Source organism: Astyanax mexicanus, chromosome 21, assembly GCF_023375975.1.
Source record: "Astyanax mexicanus isolate ESR-SI-001 chromosome 21, AstMex3_surface, whole genome shotgun sequence".
Lineage (NCBI taxonomy): Eukaryota > Metazoa > Chordata > Actinopteri > Characiformes > Acestrorhamphidae > Astyanax > Astyanax mexicanus.
Genome location: NC_064428.1, coordinates 27,794,479 through 27,813,445, shown reverse-complemented (window position 1 = coordinate 27,813,445; position 18,967 = coordinate 27,794,479). Strand labels below are relative to the sequence as shown.

Here is an 18,967-nt window from a genome sequence, read left to right as displayed (position 1 = left end):
GCACACTTCGTTGCACTATTGCAACAGGACAATGCTCGTCCACATGCTACTGCCATCTCAGCAGCAGGAGCTTCTTTTAATAACTATAAATGCTATACCATCGCCAGCCACATCACCAGGCACATGCCTGATTAAAAAAGTGTGGGATGCTATTAGATGTGCTATCGGTCTGCAGAAACTCATGAGTATTTGAGGTGTATGGGATGGATTATTACAGGACCCCATTAGGAACCTCTACAACTCCATACTGAGGTCTGGCAGGGTTACACATGCATTGCATACTACTTCTGTATATGTAGCTCTATGTATATGACCAAGAGTTGCGGCTATAATTAATTTGTCCATATTATATCATTTATTGTTTCTGGTAACATTTTACTTTCCATCCTAACAGAATTGCAATCAGACACTTCCTTCTGGGTGCAACTATTTTTGCAACTACTTCTTTGATGAAGTGTATATAAAATTTAACCTCAAAAGCTTTGCACTTTCAAGCAGTTCAATTCTTACATTAATATTATTATTTATTTATTATTTTTTTAAATACTTGCACAGTTACGTGTAAGTGCTTGTATGCATGCTTGTTTTTATGCACTATAACTTTTGTCTATGGCTGTGTTGTTAAGCGCTTTGAGTTTTCAGGAAAGGCGTTATATTAATAAAATATTATTATTATTATTATTATTATTATTATTATTATCACAGTTTTCAGTCATTTTAGTTATTGTAAAAAGAAAACTTATGAACATGTAATATCTACGGATCTAATATTAATATCCATTTTTCAGGCAGCACGTTTGCATTAGAAATTGCTTGTTATCTGTAGCACTGAGGAATATTGTAAAAAAAAAAATCTCAGTATTCTCCAAATATATAACAATTTATATAATAACTCAACATTTGCAGCTATCAATTATGCAAACTAATGTGTCTTTTACATGTACTGCATGTTCAAAGGAGTCAAAACCGTGCAAGCACATTAAAACTTAAAATACAATACAATACAAAAAAACTTAATTTAGCATTTATTTATTTTATTAAGCATAACAAGCGTCTTCTTTTTTAACCTTAAAAAACGTCTAATGGAAAATGTTAAGAGTGTTTAGAAAATTTTGAAAAAGTTCCAGGAAGGTTAATCTGAAATGTCACAGACATAATGTTCCAGCCATGTTCTGAAAACGACTGGTATAATAATGCTTTGCATCACAACATTATCAGAATGTTTCTAACAGAACTTTCCCAACAGGATGAATACTAACAATAACACAGGTGACGTTACAGAGATGTTACTAAAACGTCAAATAAAGACGTTCTAAGAACATCCAAAAAACTTTACAGATTGAACATTCTTGTATTAAAATGGATTGCATCACAACATTATTAAATAGTTTCTTACATAAAATTCCCAGCAGCACGAATACTTACATTATGGAAACGTTAAAACTAAAAGTAACATTCTCAAAACTAAAAATTAAAACACTGACACAGCTGACATTGCAGTAACATTACCAGGGCGTTTAAAAGCATTAAATAAAAACATTTCAAGGACATCCAGACAACTTGACAGACTGAACATTCTAAAAAACGTGCAACATAATACTGGTTTGCATCACAACGTTTTTAGAATGTTTCTCACGTTATATTCCCAGCAGGACGAATATTAACATCATGGAAATGTTAAAGGTAAAACGCACATTCCCAAAACTAAAAATTTCAACAATTACAGAAGGGACATTGCAGAGACGTTACTAGAACATTAAAAAACTTAAAAAAAAAAAAAAAAAACATTCTAAGAAAATACAGAAAACTTGACAGACTGAATATCCTAAGAAAACTTAAATTTGTAACATTCAGAAAACATTCTACTGAGCAACAATTGCTAGCTGGGAAGCATCGTTTATATTGAAAAAGGTGCAAAAATAACCTTTTTTTCAGTTAAAAAAGTGTGTATTATAAAAAACACTGACAAATTTCTGACAAATGCAAAAGGGTATCTACTGAGATTCCCATCTAGCAGCTTTTATATGTAATTGCTGTACAGTCTTGATTACCTTGATTATCTGAAATTTACATTAAAATAGTAATTTAGTAATTAAATTCCCCAGTACAAGTTATCTGCAGCTGAGAGTTATATCTCCATCATTCACAGTATTTTCACCACTTGCATTGTGTCCATTTCCTCTCCACAGATATAGAACCGTTCAGCCTGGTCCAGATATCTGAGAAGATCCTCCTGAGGTTACTGAAGCATCCCAACGTCATCCAGGAGCTGAAATTCAACGATAAAAACAAGAAGGCCCTGGAGCATTACCTCTACGTCCGCAACAAGCCTGTGGACTACTTCGTCCTCATCCTGCAGGTCGGTGGCTCGCCGCTGCGTCCGGTTCAGGGCGTGTGTGTGTGTGTGTGTGTTCAGCTGGCCGGCCGGTCGGTGCTCTGGTGTAGGGTACGGAGTACAGAAAGAGGAGGATTGAGAACTATTAGCTGTGTACAAGCTGGGATTTACTCCAGTATTAGACGCAGCGCGAGTGTGAAGGTTGATCTCGCGGAGCGGGAAGGAGGTCTTAGTCGGTGACACACATTTCGTTGCTGGAAGTGTGGGTCACAGTGCTACTTAAGGGCTTGTTTTGGGATCTCCTTTGTTTTGTTAGTTACCAAACTGCAGTCACACACACAGGGATTACATTGCACCACTTTCAGATATGACACTTTTCGTATATTGCGGCTGTCCAATAAAAATATGATAAAGTGTGTAAATTTTTTTCCATTTTAGGATTTTCCAAAATCATTTGAACCCTGTAGCTGCTCTCTCCACCATGTAAGCATCCAATATTTTGGGTGGATAGACCAGTGGAAATGCTCCAAAATAATTTGGAATAAATTCTGATTTACATTGACTTCTGTTTAGAGTTAAGAACATTTATTCCATGTTTTGTGAAGTCCACAATTTTAGGACTATAATGTGCAGTGGACTATAATGTATAATGTATACAATGAACGTCTATTTTTTATATATAATGTGCACTCAATTATAAGGCACATTATGTTACGCTAGTAAGGATGCCTACATCGGTTAGCAGCACTAGCCAGCCACGGTTAGGGCTACTAAATGCCGCTCGATAGCAGTAGATTATGGAACCCTAAATGTTCCGGTAACCCAGGGTACTATGAGCTAGCGGTTCGTTCCATGTAGCTTGTTTTAACACGGTAAACAGTGGTGAAAGGGCTAGCACTGTGGTTAGCGGCTAATGCTAACACTGCTTCAGCCAATGTGCTTTAGACACTTTACTAAAAACTCACCCTTATAATGCTGTACTTCAACGGAGTGGCTTTACTGCACCTTAATACCTGACTGGTAGGATTTATACATAATGCGCACCAGATTTTAAGGCGCACTATCAACAAACGTGTATTTTTTGGTCTGTTTTCACACACTTTACGCGCATAGGGCTGTGGATGTGCCTAAGTAAACAAAACTGTTTCTTTTAAAGTCAAACGAGTGCTGGATGTTAATCTACACCGATTTCTCTCCTTAAAACTGTTTATTACAGTGTGATATACTCACCTCTGAATGGCAAAAGTAATAAATAGCACAGTTAGCTTTAAATAAAGAGTGAATTGATTTTATATATTATTTGCATTTAAAGTTCATTGCTCTGTAAAAGTAATGTGTAAATTTGATATTATAGTATCATATTATCTAAAAAATGCCAATAACATTACAATATTGCAATTATTTCTGAAAAAAAAAGTGTATCAAAAGCAAAATTTATCTTAAGAGACTAATCTAGTACTTTTGGGATGATTTGAAGAGTTGAGAATGAGATGTGGTGTTAATCTTCTAATATCCTCACCACACAAACTTTTCACTTGGTGCTAAAAACAATCAAATCCTCACAGCTATGCTGTCACAATGCTGTTGTTACAGTTAGTCCAACAAAAGTTTCACCTGCTCATTCTTTTCAGGAGATCAAGGGGATTAAAAAACAGTTATTCAGCTTTTGCTGGAGTAACTGTGTCTGCTGTCCAGAAAAGGCTTTCTGATAGATTTTTGATGTGAGAATTGGATTGTATTCAGTGTCAAATGCTTTAGTGAGGTTAGGATTTGGGATGATCACCACCACACCTCATCTTCAACCCCCCAAAGCTTCCAGATTCATCATTATTTCCAAAATAATTTTTAGCTTACAGACAGACAAAGGTCCTCACATTTTTCTTCAGAATTTGCTGATATAATTAAGAATTTATTTTTTAATAAATTACCGCAAGCCTTTCTAGCTAAGATGCAGCAAAACAGGTCTACACCTTGATACTACCACCACCACGTTTCTCAGATTCATGTTTTTTTCAGGTTTTTCAGGTGTTTGTTATGGAACGCATACAAAGCAACATAATGCTTCTTGTTTAAACCAAAACATTTTGTCCTTGACTTTTTCTCTTTGCCCACAGGGAAAAGTGGAAGTGGAGGCGGGGAAGGATGGGATGAAGTTCGAAGCTGGCGCGTTTTCATCCTACGGGATGATGGCCCTCACTGCTTCTCCAGGTAAATGGCAGTTCACTTTCCATTCATGGTCTGACCGTGGTCTTGGTCGCAGCTGGACATTGCTTAATTTATTATCTTTCTCTGTGAAGTCCATGTCAGAGCCAGTGCTTTTGAGGTCTGGTGGAGTGGTACAGAGCTGGAGTGTCTTCTGAAAAGACTATCAGAGTTTTTTTTTGAAGGTCTGACTGAATGATAGCTGTGCCAGTGATGTTTTCATTCATAAAAAAGACAGAATGGAGAGAAAAACAAGACACAGGGTACTGGGGGAAAACGTGGCAGGAGTTATGTGACCTCTTCTGGTTAAGGATGGGTACTGCAGGTGAAGAAGAGCACACTGATAAATGTTCAGATATCTGTATCGAGCACTTGTGACTCCGTCTAGACGTCTTTAATTTCATACAATAACCTGGATAAATCAACAGTGGATAATTTGAGCTTATTGTAATGATTTTTCCTCCCTGATTTGATGGTTTCTCTTCCTGACTCTTCTTTCTTGTCTTCATCCTCCTCTCCCTCTCTCAAGTGCCTCTCTCCCTTTCTCGCAATTGTGTGGTCAGTAGGTCTGAGTCACGTGCAGGATCTCCAGGTACTGTAATGCTTAAACATTTGCTTAGCGTTTCTCTGTTCGTGGATGTTTTGTGAATCTTGTTTTTTGCTTGCATTTTGGTCGCATGCCGTTGATATGCATTAATATGCATTGATATGCATTGATATGGCCAGGAATGTCCCTGTTGCTTGCTGAGAGTCATTTTGATGCCTGAACTGTACTATGTTTATGCATGCTTGTGTATGAACCTAAAATGAGATGTGATAAATTGATGTGCCAAAGGTCATGGGACATTAGACTTGGGGTATCGTGTCAAAGCTCTGGCAAAAACTTCAGTTTCTGAATCAGCTTCACTGATTTTGCTATTTATAGATACATGTTTGAGTAAAATGAACATTGTTTTTTTATTCTATAAACTACAGACATTTCTCCCAAATTCCAAATAAAAAGTTTCTCATTTAGAGCATTTATTTGCAGAAAATGAAAAATGACGGAAATAAGAAAAAAGATGCAGAGCTTTCAGACCTCAAATAATACAAAGAAAACAAATTTAAATTCATAAAGTTTTAAGAGTTCAGAAATCCATATTTGGTGGAACAACCCTGGTTTTTAATCACAGTTCCATGCATCTTGGCATGTTCTCCTCCACCAGTCTTACACACTGCTTTTGGAGTTCAAGCAGTTTAGCTTGGTTTGATGGCTTGTGATCATTTATCTTCCTCTTGATTATATTCCAGAGGTTTTCAATTTGGTAAAATCAAAGAAACTCATCATTTTTAAGTCTCTTATTTTTTACAGAGCTTCATGTTCACTGGATTCTCTGAATTACGAGCTCGTTTAAGAGTCGTAATTAGCATAATGCCTTTTCCATATCCTATCATGGAAGCTAGCATGGAAGAATGCTGCACTAACCTGTGGGTTTGTGCTTCACATTTTAGCCAGATGCCGCTAGTCATGGTACTATCATTACCAACCATTTGCTGTGCACTATGGGTGGTAATTAATGCGTTCTATGGTGTATTATCAGTACACATGTGACACTAAAGACTGAGCAAAGTTTTCCAAATGCCCAAATGTCTCATCCATCCCGTCTCCCTCATTCAAATCCGCCTGATAATTCACATTGTCTTGCCATGACCACACTGGCTGCTGCTCAGCCTTACCTCACAATTTATACAAACCGTCCCCTGAGGCAAAACATGCATCTCCAAAACAGCAACGTTACAGGCAAAAGATAAGACCTTCTAAAGTTCAGTGTAAGGGACAGTTTGAGTGTTTAAATTATGTTAAATACAAAAAATTAAACAATAAACAATGGAGATACTTGTCTTTTATTGGACAGCAAGGGATATATAGACTACATGTTGTGATGTTTAGTAATAAAAGCCTTGGTTTTATTTCATTTCTGTAAATCTGAGCCTAAAAAACCTCATACATGTAAATTGGCTTTAATTTAAAGTAAACTTAAACAGCGTATTCAGTCTGTATTACAGTCTTTTTATATTAAAATAATAATGATTGATTCTTCACTCTCTGAGAACTTCCTTCCAGTTCTCATACTACAGTAAATTCGTAGTATCCCTCCTACTGATTTTGCCAGACTTAGAAAAATAACCATGGCCTTCATACCAGGCCTCCTACACACACATGCACACATACACACTGCCTAGTTTTAGTGCAGTGTCAGGACGTAGGGTAAAGCATATATATCCTATGTACTATATGGTGTACATCATTTCCAAAATGACAACTTTTAATTTAAGTCAATTACAATGTTTTATTTTTATTTTGGAGCATTTCTATTGGACTGTTTACCATCATCTTCTAAAACATTGTGAAGAAAACAAAAAAGGGAAAACAAAGTGGAAACAAAAAGGAAGATTTGTTGTGTGTACTGCACTGAAATGCCATGGGACAAAAGTCATGGGAACCAGTCATTTTGATTGGACACCCGCATGAACATTTTTAACAGCCACTATCAGGCCTCACTCATGCATGAGCACATTGGCCAGTGTTCAGCCTCACTCACAAGATAACACCTCATAACTTTTACAGGTGTGGGAGTTCCCAAGTCATTCCCTGAGGTAAAACTTCAGGATGATTTTACATACCGCTGTCCCATGACTTTTAGCATGTCAGTGTATATTGAAATACACCAGTTTCAGATGATGTCAAAAGGTGTATTGTGTATACACAAGTATATGCTAGGACCTATTTACCAGATATTACTGATCTAATTTTTATTTTTTTTTTATAAAAATGAAAATATTTCTAGAAGTTGTACTTTACATGGTATTGAAACTTTGTGATGAGGCTGAAAGTAATACTCCAGAATGTCTTTTTTCTACATTGACTTCCATTGAAAATTAAAGGAGAAGTCCGGTGTAAAATGGACTTGGGTTGTAGTGAAACAGGATAACGAGTACAAACTTTTGTCGAATAGTCCACCCCCATTCGTTGGAAAAACATGATATACTATATTATATTATATATTAAATATTTGCTAATGCGAGTATTTACATGACTTATCAGCTGTAGTTTCGATTGTGCTCGTCAGTTGACTTATCGTGACTTAATTTCAGGATGGAGGCACCTGGAGAATTAGCTAAAGGTACTATATATATATAGTATTTTTAATTAACTATCAGTGCACTTTTATTGTTCTCAGTCTTAAATATCAGGCCCCTCAGAATTATACTATTCAAGTTTGTAGCTACTTTGAGCTTATTAATGGTGTAAAAAATGTTATTTCTTTGCGTGGACAATGCTATGCCCCTATTACTAGCATTATAAGCCTGTTGGGAGCATCGGCTAAAAGCACTTTACTCAGGAATGCTGGGTGGAAAACAAAAGTTTGTACTCGTTATTGTGTTTCACTTTAGCCCACGTCCAATTCAAACCAGATTTCTCCTTTAATAAGGTTTTCACATTTTTACAATATACAAGCATCTGTATTAGAGATGCACATTTATTTTGCCATTTGCCATTTTATTTTTTCATTTACTTTTTGAGCATCCCAGCAGACAAATATTAATTATTCTGTCTTTCGACTTATTATAAACTAAAAAACAAAAGTAATTTCAGTCAGGAACTTTATGATGGATTTATAAAGCCATCAATTCGGTTCCTGTACTGTAGCTCAGCCCTGTTTGAAGTCAGGAAACGGTCCGGAAAATGTCGGAAAACAAACACACACACACACTCCCAAATCTCAGCGTAAGCACACACTGACCCCATGCACACACACTGACCTCATGCACCTCATGTGTGTGAGCAGGGCCCCTCATTCCTGGTGGAGCGACGCAGGGGCTCCTGGCTCCAGCACTCAGACATCCAAACGCGGATTACATACATTCCAACCAAATTGTGGCATTAACACTACCCGTGATTGAGCGTGTGTGTGTGTGAGGGCAAAATGAAAGAGAGAGAGAGAGAGAGAGAGAGAGAGAGAGAGAGAGAGAGAGAGAGAGAGAGAGAGAGAGAGAGAGAGAGAGAGAGAGAGAGAGTAAGTAAGTATGTGAGAGAGTGAGAGGCAGAGAAAGTGTGTGTGTGTGTTGGTGTGTTGGTGTGTGTACTTGTAGGCCGGCCCCTTTTAAGAAGTGGAAAACATAAGCTGTGTTTAATTAAAACAGAGCTAGTCTTCTTTCGGAGGGTTGCAGGGCCTTTTATCACTCTTTCTCCAGCTGCTGCTTTTTATGCCTACGTGTTCTTAACTACCCTTCCTGTGATTGCCTTTCTAACATGTACTTACTCAACAGTTGCTGCCCCTTGTTTCAGTGCACGGGGGTCTATATCACATATCAACACAACGTGCCTTTTGTGACGCAGATTAGTTGTTTTAAATTTTACACAAACACTGTGTAAAATAGGAGATTCTAAATTTACACCTAATGAACAAATTATTACAAGTATAGAGGAATGATAACCTTCACTTTAACTCTGTATGTAAAACCCACACTTTGGTTTTTTACGCATATACACTATTAATGCTATTAATGTATTTTTCGCACACCGGATTGTAAGGCACACTATCAATAAATGTCTATTTTCTGGTCTATTTTCATACATAAGGCGCACTGGATTATAAGGCACATTGTAATCGGCACTTGTTAGGAACAGGGGTGTCGCCATGTTTTCCTTCTAATTCAGCTAAGCTAAGTAAACAAAACTGTAATTCTTCAATAAATAAAAAAAAGACAAGTCAAATGAGTGCTGGATGTTAATCTACACAGATTTCTCTCCTAAAACTGTTTTTTTTGGGTGAGTAAAGTGCTTCTGTTTATTTACAGTAAGCTTAGATTTCCAGATTTCCACTAAGGCTGGAGCATTAGCATTAGCTGCTAACCGCTAATGCCCCCTGACAGCGCTACACTTAGGAACCCTGAGTGTTCCTGTAAACCAGGGCGATATTAGCTAGCAGTTCTTCCCACGTAGCATGTTTTAACACAGTAAACACGCAAACTACAGGGCGATATACTCACCTCTGAATGGCCAAATGACTAGCACAGTTAGCGGCTAATGCTAATACTGCTGGAGAACTAACCTGAAACTCCTGTTTAACGCTGCACTTCAGTGGAGCAGCTTTACTGCTCCTACAACTTGACTGGTAAAATTTATACATAATTGCTCTGGATTAAAAGGTGCACTGACAATTTTTGGGGAAATTAATGTATTTTGAGTATGCCTTATAGTGCGAAAAAAATGGTATATTTGCCAACGATTTAATCCCAATACAGTAAGCTATGATTGCAGTGACACTACAACTGTCATACTGTTTTATTGTCAAGGAAATGAATACACTTGAATTGTATATATTTTTCACACATTTTTCATATTGTCTACATAACAGCTTAAGCTGTTTACCATGATCAATTTAAATGTTTATAACGCTACATAAACCATGTTTTCATCAAGTGCCAATTTTTCAGACATTTTTGCCACCCTGTGGTGCAGCTTTTCATGAAAGGGGGGACAAATGCATGCATGACAGGACAATGAAAAAAATGTTTTAATTTAATTTAAATGATTAAGCTGGGAATATATGATTTTTGTGTAGTGTAGTCTTGAAAGTATGATGAATAGTTAAAAGTAGGGCTGGACAATATTGTAATAAATGTAATCTTGTTATTCTTTAAATGTGTGAGCGATTCTCGATTATGATTTTTAGTTCTTCAGTTTTTTTAGCACTTTTTCAGCACTTTACAGCATTTAAAATGATGTGCAAGCTATTATTTTTTTTATATTCAACATTTATTTCGTTTTTTTCCAACCTTACATACAGCTTTTATATTAAACATGTTGTAAACATGACCTTGTATTTCAGTTAAGGAAAAGTGAATAATAAGAAAATCACTTCCAATTAAAAAAAGCAAATGCTAATCTACTAAGATTCACTCTGGTAGCTTCTATATGTAACTATGTACATATGTCTCCATTATCCCATTTAGAAAATTGCATTGAAACAGTGATTCAGTTAATCAAATTACTTCTGTTAACTTCCCAGGCCTAGTAAAAAAAAATAATAATTTGGAAAGTTTTGAGGGACAAAAGGCACAGTATTCTAATAATGACCCAGGAAAGCTAAAAGCATCATGGTTTTATTATTCCCAGTCAGTCTACCGCAGGGCTAGTGTAGGGCTTAAGGGGCTTAACCTTGCATATTGACTTCTATAGTAAGCCTGGCCTAAAACCTAAATTCCAGACTTGGAACAAGCCATCTTTAGCCTAAAAATCAGCTCATGGTACATGTTGTGGACTCAGTTTTTTTTCTTCTTCTTCTTCAGGGAATTGACTTGAAAATGAACTTTGACTGAGTTGGGTTTTTTTGTGAATGTGTGTCATGCAGAGAACAAGTCTCCTCCCAGGCCGTACGGACTGAACCACTCGGACTCTCTGAACCGGAGCGACCGCAATGAAGTCATTAACCCCCCACTGGGCAGCAGCAACAACCAGCTCAACTCCTTTCTGCAGATCTACGCGCCGGACTACACAGTCAGAGCCATCACAGACCTGCTATATGTCAAGGTGAATATTCAGGATGTACAGTATATAAAAGCAACAAATATACACTACCAGTAAAAAGGTTTTAGAACACCCCTATTTTCTAGATGTCCAGTAATAGTGCTGTATAACCCAGACAAGCTGCTTTATCTTCTTTTCATCTTATCATTGACTTTAATGCTGTATTTAATCTGTGAGGGGAGAGTCTAATTCTTCTCTGCCCTGCTGAAACTGAGCTAAAGGCTGTTGTTTCCATGTGGGTCAGCCAGATAGAGATCTCTTCCTGCACCAGTTTTCTCTAGTTTATAAGAGTCTTTTAAAGGTGTAGGAAACAGTACTCACTGCTCTCTGTTTTTATCTGTAATTTCTCTAACAAAAATACTTATATTTTTAATAGTTACAGAGTTCTCTGTGTTTCTGTCTTTTTTTAGTGATTATGATGAAAGTGTGAATGTGCTGTTTGTAAATGCTGCAGTAGAGAGTGCAGTAACACTCAGTTCCAGCACAGTAATACAATCTGTTCCAGCACTGCTTTACCACAGACAAGGCTTTTTAAATTGACAATTTATAAAATCAATTTCCAAAGCTCAGTTTATTTCCATTACTTACTACCATCTGTAACCTGTTAACCAATTAGTTGTTTGGTAAAAATCAACCCCTCTTTTTTATACATTTTTATTTTTTATATTTAATATATGATTTCAGTTTTTTGTACAGTACACTTATATATATATTGTATTTTTCACACTATAAGGATATTAGCTAGCGGTTAGTCCCACATAGCTTATTTTAACACGGCAAACGGAAACACTACAGTCAGATATACTCACCTCTAAACGGTGAAAAAGCTAACTAGCGCGGTTAGCAGGTAATGCTAATGCTGCTCCAGCAGCGCTACCTCTGAACGGCAAAAGAGTTAGGGCTTAGTGCGGTTAGCAGCTAATGCTAATATTGCTCCAGTCTCAAGTCTCGTTGCTGGAGAACTAAACTATAGATCTAAACTATAACACTGCAGTTTAGCGGAGTGGATTCACTGCTCCTTAATACCTGACTGGTAAAATTCATACATAAGGCGCATCGAATTACAAGGCGCACTGACTATTTTTGGGAAAATTAAATGACTTGTGAAAAATACAGATATTTATTATATATATAATATATTATATATTTATTTTATATATACCAAAATTCTTTTTTTTTTGTTTAACTTTATTCATTTTCCCTAAAGGCCCTGGCAGTTTACTGCAAAAATGTTGTATGAGGTGTTTTAAAACGTTTGACCAGTAGTGTGTCTCTAGCCTAGACACATAACAAGGTATACAGGTTCTGTATGGCATCCTGTAGCACATTTACTTAAATATATTGCGGCTAGGCCTGTAGACACAGGTAAGTGAGTTAGGGTTCAATTTCCTTGCTTTAGACAGCTTGACTGTAGCATAATATTAACATACACCAGTTGACATTATTCTTTTCTGTCCATCTTCAGGTGACTCGTCAGCAATACCAGAATGCCCTGATGGCTTCGCGTATGGACAAGACGCCGCAGTCATCGGAAAGTGAGTACACCAAAATCGAACTGACTCTCACCGAGCTCCACGACGGCATGGCCGAAGAGACGGCCATCCTCCTCAACCAGACGCAGAACTGCGTGGCCCACAAGAAGACAAACCACACGGTGCACAACGAGGGCGCCGTCTAGCCCCCACCGGGGTGGCCGGGCGGAGGGTTACGGAAGGGCGAGAAAAGAAGGCGCTTGTTTTTTTTTCCACCCCCTGATCCGTCCCCCGCCACCCCCTGTAACAGTTGGACTCAGAGCTGCAACGTACTGCTCAGCAGCACCTGGGTTTTCCTGACCCCGTATAAGACTGGGACAGCTGGTTCAGTTCCACATAAACCCTGCTGTGTGCCTGTCCACCAGACCAAAGAGTTTGGAGCTTGGACACCCTCCCCTTCCGTGTAAAGGCCACGAGCCTACCGCTCGACTGTCCCATCTAAGGTGCCGGGAAGGATTGTGGGATAGCGGAAGACCACAGACTCAAAAAAGGACCATTTTTTTTCTCCGTTGGCCGATACTGTCATATGGTGAGTCAAAGACTGTGCCAAATACTGCTTTGAAGGAAACCATGAACCCAAGAGCATTTTCCTCCTGTATTTATTTATTTTATAAGTCTATTGTATATAACAAACACACACATTCACACACACACACACTCATTCACACAGACACACATGCTGTATATGTATATAGAATTGAGAAGCAGTTAATGCAGCTTCTTTGACTATTCAGACAAAATACTTTCAGCACATCCTAATGCACCTTTCATGACAACAAAATAAAAAAAAAAGGAAAGTCATCAACCTACAAAAATATAACTTTTTGGCCACAGTCACCAAAGCTAAATATCCATTTCATGGAAAGAACACCTTACCAACTGTGAAGCATGGTGGTGGATGTAGCATTAATTTTAGGGGTTATGCTGCCTCCGGTGCCAATGGCAATATTGCACAGGTGAAGGGAAAAATATATTTAAATCTAGAAGAAATACAACTGGAGGTTTTAAAATGACCCTCACAGTCCCCTGATCTAAACATTTACATCAAAAACAAAATGTTCGTAAATGTATAGAACTTTACCCTTCAAAAATACTCTATACCAGAAGATGAAGATTTGACATGGGCTTTTTTCTTTTCTTTTCTTTGGTGCTAAAATTGCTTAGACAGGGTGGAGTCATGTGACTTTACATTCAGTAGTATATTTTATTAAGAGGACAGTACATGAACACACACAGTGTGTTATTTACATTCTTGATTAATTTTTTGACAAAATTACAGCAGATTCAAGGTTCTGAATGCTGTTTTTGATCCATATTTCATTTAAGGAAATATGGACTACGTATGGACTTTGTAAGGTGTCTAAATATGTATTTAGCTTTTTGACCAGACAGAATTTTTTGTCTAAACTTTCCTAAATTTACTTCTTTTTTTTTTTCATATAAAAAAATAATGAATAGAATGCAAAAGTGCGATTGATAAACACAGTTTTCGAAATTGTATCTCAGGGCAGGTCCCCGAGAACAAATTCACCAATATTTTGTCCTGAACTTGTTTGTTTGCCAAGGTTTTATTTTAGCCCTCATTCCTCTCATCCACTCATATTTATTTTTACATCCACCCAAGCCATAGAGTTTAGACATTTGCCAAACGTCCTGTTTGTTGTTTTTCATCCCTTGTTCTTTCCAATTTAGCTGCACAACCTCCTTTTTCAGTAAAAATGGTTTATTTTACTATGATATGACAAAATAGCTGTGCATTAGGGTTTGCTGAATATTTACTTTACCAGTGAAGGTTTGGACACACCTTAACTTAAGTGTTTTTTCATTATTTAAAGATGTTCAGCATTGTTGATTAATACTAGAGTCATCCAAACTATGAAGAAAAACATGCAGAATTATTTAGTAAACAAAACAATTATTAAACAAACCAGAAAATGTTTTATGTTTTACATTCTTCAAAGTAGCACCTCCTGCATAGATGACAGCTTTGCACATCCTGAGTTAATTACTTAAATTTCTTGCCCTCTTAATGTGTATGAGAGTATCAGTTGTGTTGTGAAGTGTCAGTCAATCTGAAAAATGTCAAGAACTTCTCAAGTGCAGTTGCAAAGACCATCAAAAACATTATGATGAAACTGGCACTCATCAGGACCACCCCAGGAAAGGAAGACCAAGAGTTACTTCTGTTGCACAGGATAAGTTCATCAGAGTTACCAGCCTCAGAAACCGCAAATTAATATCAACCCAGAATAGATTTGGTTTGTTTAACAACATCATTAACAACATCATTATGTGTTCCTTCATAGTCTGACTTAAGTATTAAAAACACTGAATGAGAAAGTGTGTCCAAACTTTTGACTGGTACTGTGGAAAGTGATATACAGTGTTTTATATTTATGATTAGCTACAGAGGCAGTTCATTTACTACTTCTCAATTCAAATAAACAAAAACACAACAAAATGTGTCTACTGGCAGACGTGCCCAAACGTCCACATACCGCTGTATATATTTATATATATTAAATCTCTATATATATACAGAAAACATGACTGTGGATATAATTATTATTATTATTATTATTATTAGCACATGCCAAGAACACACTTTGTAAAATTCATGTGTGTACTGTATATGTGTGTACATGTGCCTTCGCGCGTATGGATGTTATACCATGCACATGCCGGCTATATATAATACATTGCTGTGTGTGTACTGGTGAGGGTCTTTTACATATATGTATATTGCAGATATTGTTATTTTTACTATTCTAAATCAGGCATATGGTACAGAACATTTTACACCTTTTTATCACATTTTGCCTTTTAAAAAATCATATTAATTTTTTTAACAAGTGCAATGAACCATATTCTATTTAAAAGATGATCTATTGAGATGTATATACATAATAGATATGATCTATTATGTATATATACAGTTCTTGGAAAAATTAAGAGACCATTTCAGTTTCTGAAACAGTTTCTCTGATTTTGCTATTTATAGGTTTATGAACATTGTTGTTTTATTCTATAAACTTTGGACAGCATTTCTCCCAAAATTACCAATAAATATATTGTCATTTAGAGCATTTATGTGCAGAAAATAAGAGATGGCTACAATAATTTAAAAAAAGATGCAGACCTCAAATAATGCAAAGAAAACAAGTTTAAATTCATAAAGTTTTAAGAGTTCAGAAATCAATATTTGGTGGAATAACTCTGGTTTTTAATCACAGTTTTCATGCATCTTGGCATGTTCTCCTCCACCAGTCTTACACACTGCTTTTGGATATCTTTATGCCTTTACTCCTGGTGCAACAATTCAAGCAGTTCAGCTTGGTTTGATGCTTGTGATCATCCATCTTTCTCTTGATTATATTTATCATTTTAAGTGGTCTCTTATTTTTTCCAGAGCTGTATATATGTGTGTGTGTTGTAAATTATAGATATATTTGTATGCATTCACTCAAGTCTCAAGTTTTGTGTTCAGTCCCAAATGTGTTGTGTAATCTCTGTTTCACCAGCAGCGTGCCTATAAACAAAAAAGAGCCTAATTTATTTGTATCCCTGCCTCCTTCGCGTGGGATACGAGCGTGCGGCTAAACGCAGCCCAATCAACTGAAAGATTCTATTACTATGCATTCTGTGTGTAAGTGATTCCTAATTGCCTTGATGGTCGCATACAGTGAACTAGCAACTACTTGCTTATACCTACATGACAACAGCAACTGCGGCTTTTAAACCATTGCGCTGATGGTTTAAAACCATTTCACATTAAAAAGACTCTATAAAGACTCCAGCCATCCATGTGTGTATGATCACTGTGTGTTATCAGAATCATGGGGTTGATTGAATATGAGGAAGAGGAGAAAAGTGGCAGTGGTGGACTCATTGTAGAGGGGTGTGGCTAAAACTAAAAACATGAATAGATGAAAATTTAAGAATAGAAATTTACTCTTTCCTGTAAAATCAAATACAGGTTATCAAATTCTAAAGTGGGTACCTACCTATAGAACACAACATCAGATATGGCATCACATCAATGTCAAAAGTCCAGGGCACAAAAACACCAAGTGTAAAAAATTAACCTGCGAGTTTTAACATTTTGCGTGTGTAAATTTCCTTCTCACGAGTGCAACTGTTAAACTTGCAAGCACAAAAAAAGAAATTAAGTGCACACTAAACAAAATATTGATCTCAAGCTTCATTTTTCTCATTTTTAAGTGTTTTTTTTTTCTTCTTGAATTCACAGTTGTTCTTGCACAATATGTGCATTGCCTGCAGATGCTCTTTTTTGCCCTAGTAAAGTTTTTTTCCCTATTTTTCTACTGGCTGATAAATACAGGTTTTTTATGCCCCATATATCAAACTCATATGTTATATAGTTGTATTACACACAGAGTGATCTATTTTAAGCTTTTATTTTTAACAACTTTTATTGTTGATGAAGCACTTCATGCTTCCCTCATGTTCCAGCAGGACTTGGCACACTGCCAAAAGTACCAATTTGTCTTATATAATATTCTAATTTTCTGAGACACTGATTTTTGGGTTTTCATTAGCTGTAAGCCATAATCATCAACTATAAAATAAACAAACACTTAAAATAGATAATTGTGCGTGTAATACATCTATATACTATGTGTTTCACATTTTTACCTGAATTACTGAAATAAAGTAACTTTTTAATGATATTTACTTTTTTGAGATGCACTAGTATACATAAAACTGGGAAATTTATGGATATATGAGGACAGAGCTTGAGTCATATCCAATTAATAAGTTTTCATTAATAAATCAGAACAGTGGATACCCTGAGCATTGCAAAAGTCCTTCAATGGTGTATTTTGACAGTGGGATCAGAAAATCAGGCGTAAAGTATGCCACCAAAGATGAAGAAGAATTCAGGAATACCAAGTAAAACTCTTAAACTGGTAAGGGAACTAATAATGAAAAGAAAGATTAATCAAAACCCCCATATGACTGCCAAGAGTCTGAGGAGTTTTTAGCTGTGTAAAGAGTAGTAAAGCAACATTCCACTCTGCAGTGAAACGGTCATAAAACACAGAGGGTTTACACATCTGTAGTTCGTAGTTCCGAATCAGTTGACGAGTTTGTTTACTTGGAGCATTTTCTCCCTCTGTTTGATTTGGTTTCACACAGGCATAAACCAAACACACCAAAATACGCACCAATAAACCATGCGTGCATGTCTGTCTTAAACACTAAATGCTGCAAATCTGCCACTGTGCTTTTAAATAGTGATTTCAATGGGAAGTGCAGTTCAGATGTACACATAGTTGCGCTGCAGCGAGCAGTAAGCGATGCACAGACCACGCAGGTAAACACCATGAGCAGCAGCAAAGACAGCGTTTGTTCATAGCTGTGTGTAATTTTATTTTATATAAAGCACTGGCGTGATAATCACAATGTTGCTAAGTTACCAATTATTATTGTTAAGGAAAACTAAGGAAATAACGAAGACTGAAAGTGAAAAAACATTTGTGTTAACTGAATCTAATAAAAACGATAATTAAAAGAAAAAAACGTAACTAACTGGAACTGTATTGTGTGCTTATAAAACTAAAACAAACTGAAATTACTGATAGAATACCTTCATTTTCGTGTTTAATTTATTTATAAGCGCTGTTTTCACTCCCGGAGTTGTACAGCGGGCGGTGATGTGCCGATTCTGTTCGCGAAGCGGAGTCGGATTCAGCAGGGAGTCGGATTCGGCACAACAGCGACAGCACCTCGTGGTCCGTGGCGTTAGTTCTTGTTTAAAGCGCTCGCACTAGCCGCAAAATACGACAGAAAACACTGAGAAACTGCAGAATTATGTAACGTTATGGGATTACAACATGAGCGCGAGGCAGATGAAAGAGAAACAGAAGATACAGTGTGTGAGAACATTTACCTGTAAGTAACCAGAGCAAATCTCTCTCTCTCTCGTTTGTTTCTTAGATTCATCTCTCTGTCCGCGTTTGACTTGCAGCATTGTGTGTAGCTGTTCTTAAAAATCATTTTAATTAAATAATAGTTATATGCTTCTATGTTACAGTGTTAATAAACATATTTCGCTCATTCAAACAGCCCGAAAACAGCTCGTTTATGGGGCGGGTCGGGTCGGGCTAGGGCTCATAACAGTTTATGGTTCGGGCTGGGTCGGGTCTATTTTTTTGGGCCCAATCTAAGCTCTAGGCCTTATCAAGTCAAATTAAACTGCGCTTTATCAGCAGTTTAGCTCAAATAAAAGGAGTATATTTAATAGCTGGGTCGGATCGAGACCCGATCACTTTCTAACCACAAGTGAACTGCTTCAGAGTT

The 18,967-nt window shown here is 36.8% G+C and overlaps 1 protein-coding gene across 2 annotated transcripts in view; it reads left to right on the top strand.

Annotated features, from left to right (window-relative positions):
• The window catches only part of cnnm2b (cyclin and CBS domain divalent metal cation transport mediator 2b), a 63,791-nt gene extending 47,352 nt beyond the window's left edge, over positions 1-16,439 (top strand). The window contains exons 4-8 of one of the 2 annotated variants that reach the window (XM_015606844.3): positions 2,190-2,359; positions 4,450-4,543; positions 5,067-5,129; positions 10,936-11,114; positions 12,577-16,439. In XM_015606844.3, the coding sequence (XP_015462330.3) occupies positions 2,190-2,359; positions 4,450-4,543; positions 5,067-5,129; positions 10,936-11,114; positions 12,577-12,789 (719 nt within the window). In that variant the 3' untranslated portion in view covers positions 12,790-16,439. The remainder of the gene's footprint in view (positions 1-2,189; positions 2,360-4,449; positions 4,544-5,066; positions 5,130-10,935; positions 11,115-12,576) is intronic. The other variant, XM_022674675.2, reaches the window with a different exon arrangement.
• The last annotated feature ends 2,528 nt before the right edge of the window (positions 16,440-18,967 follow it).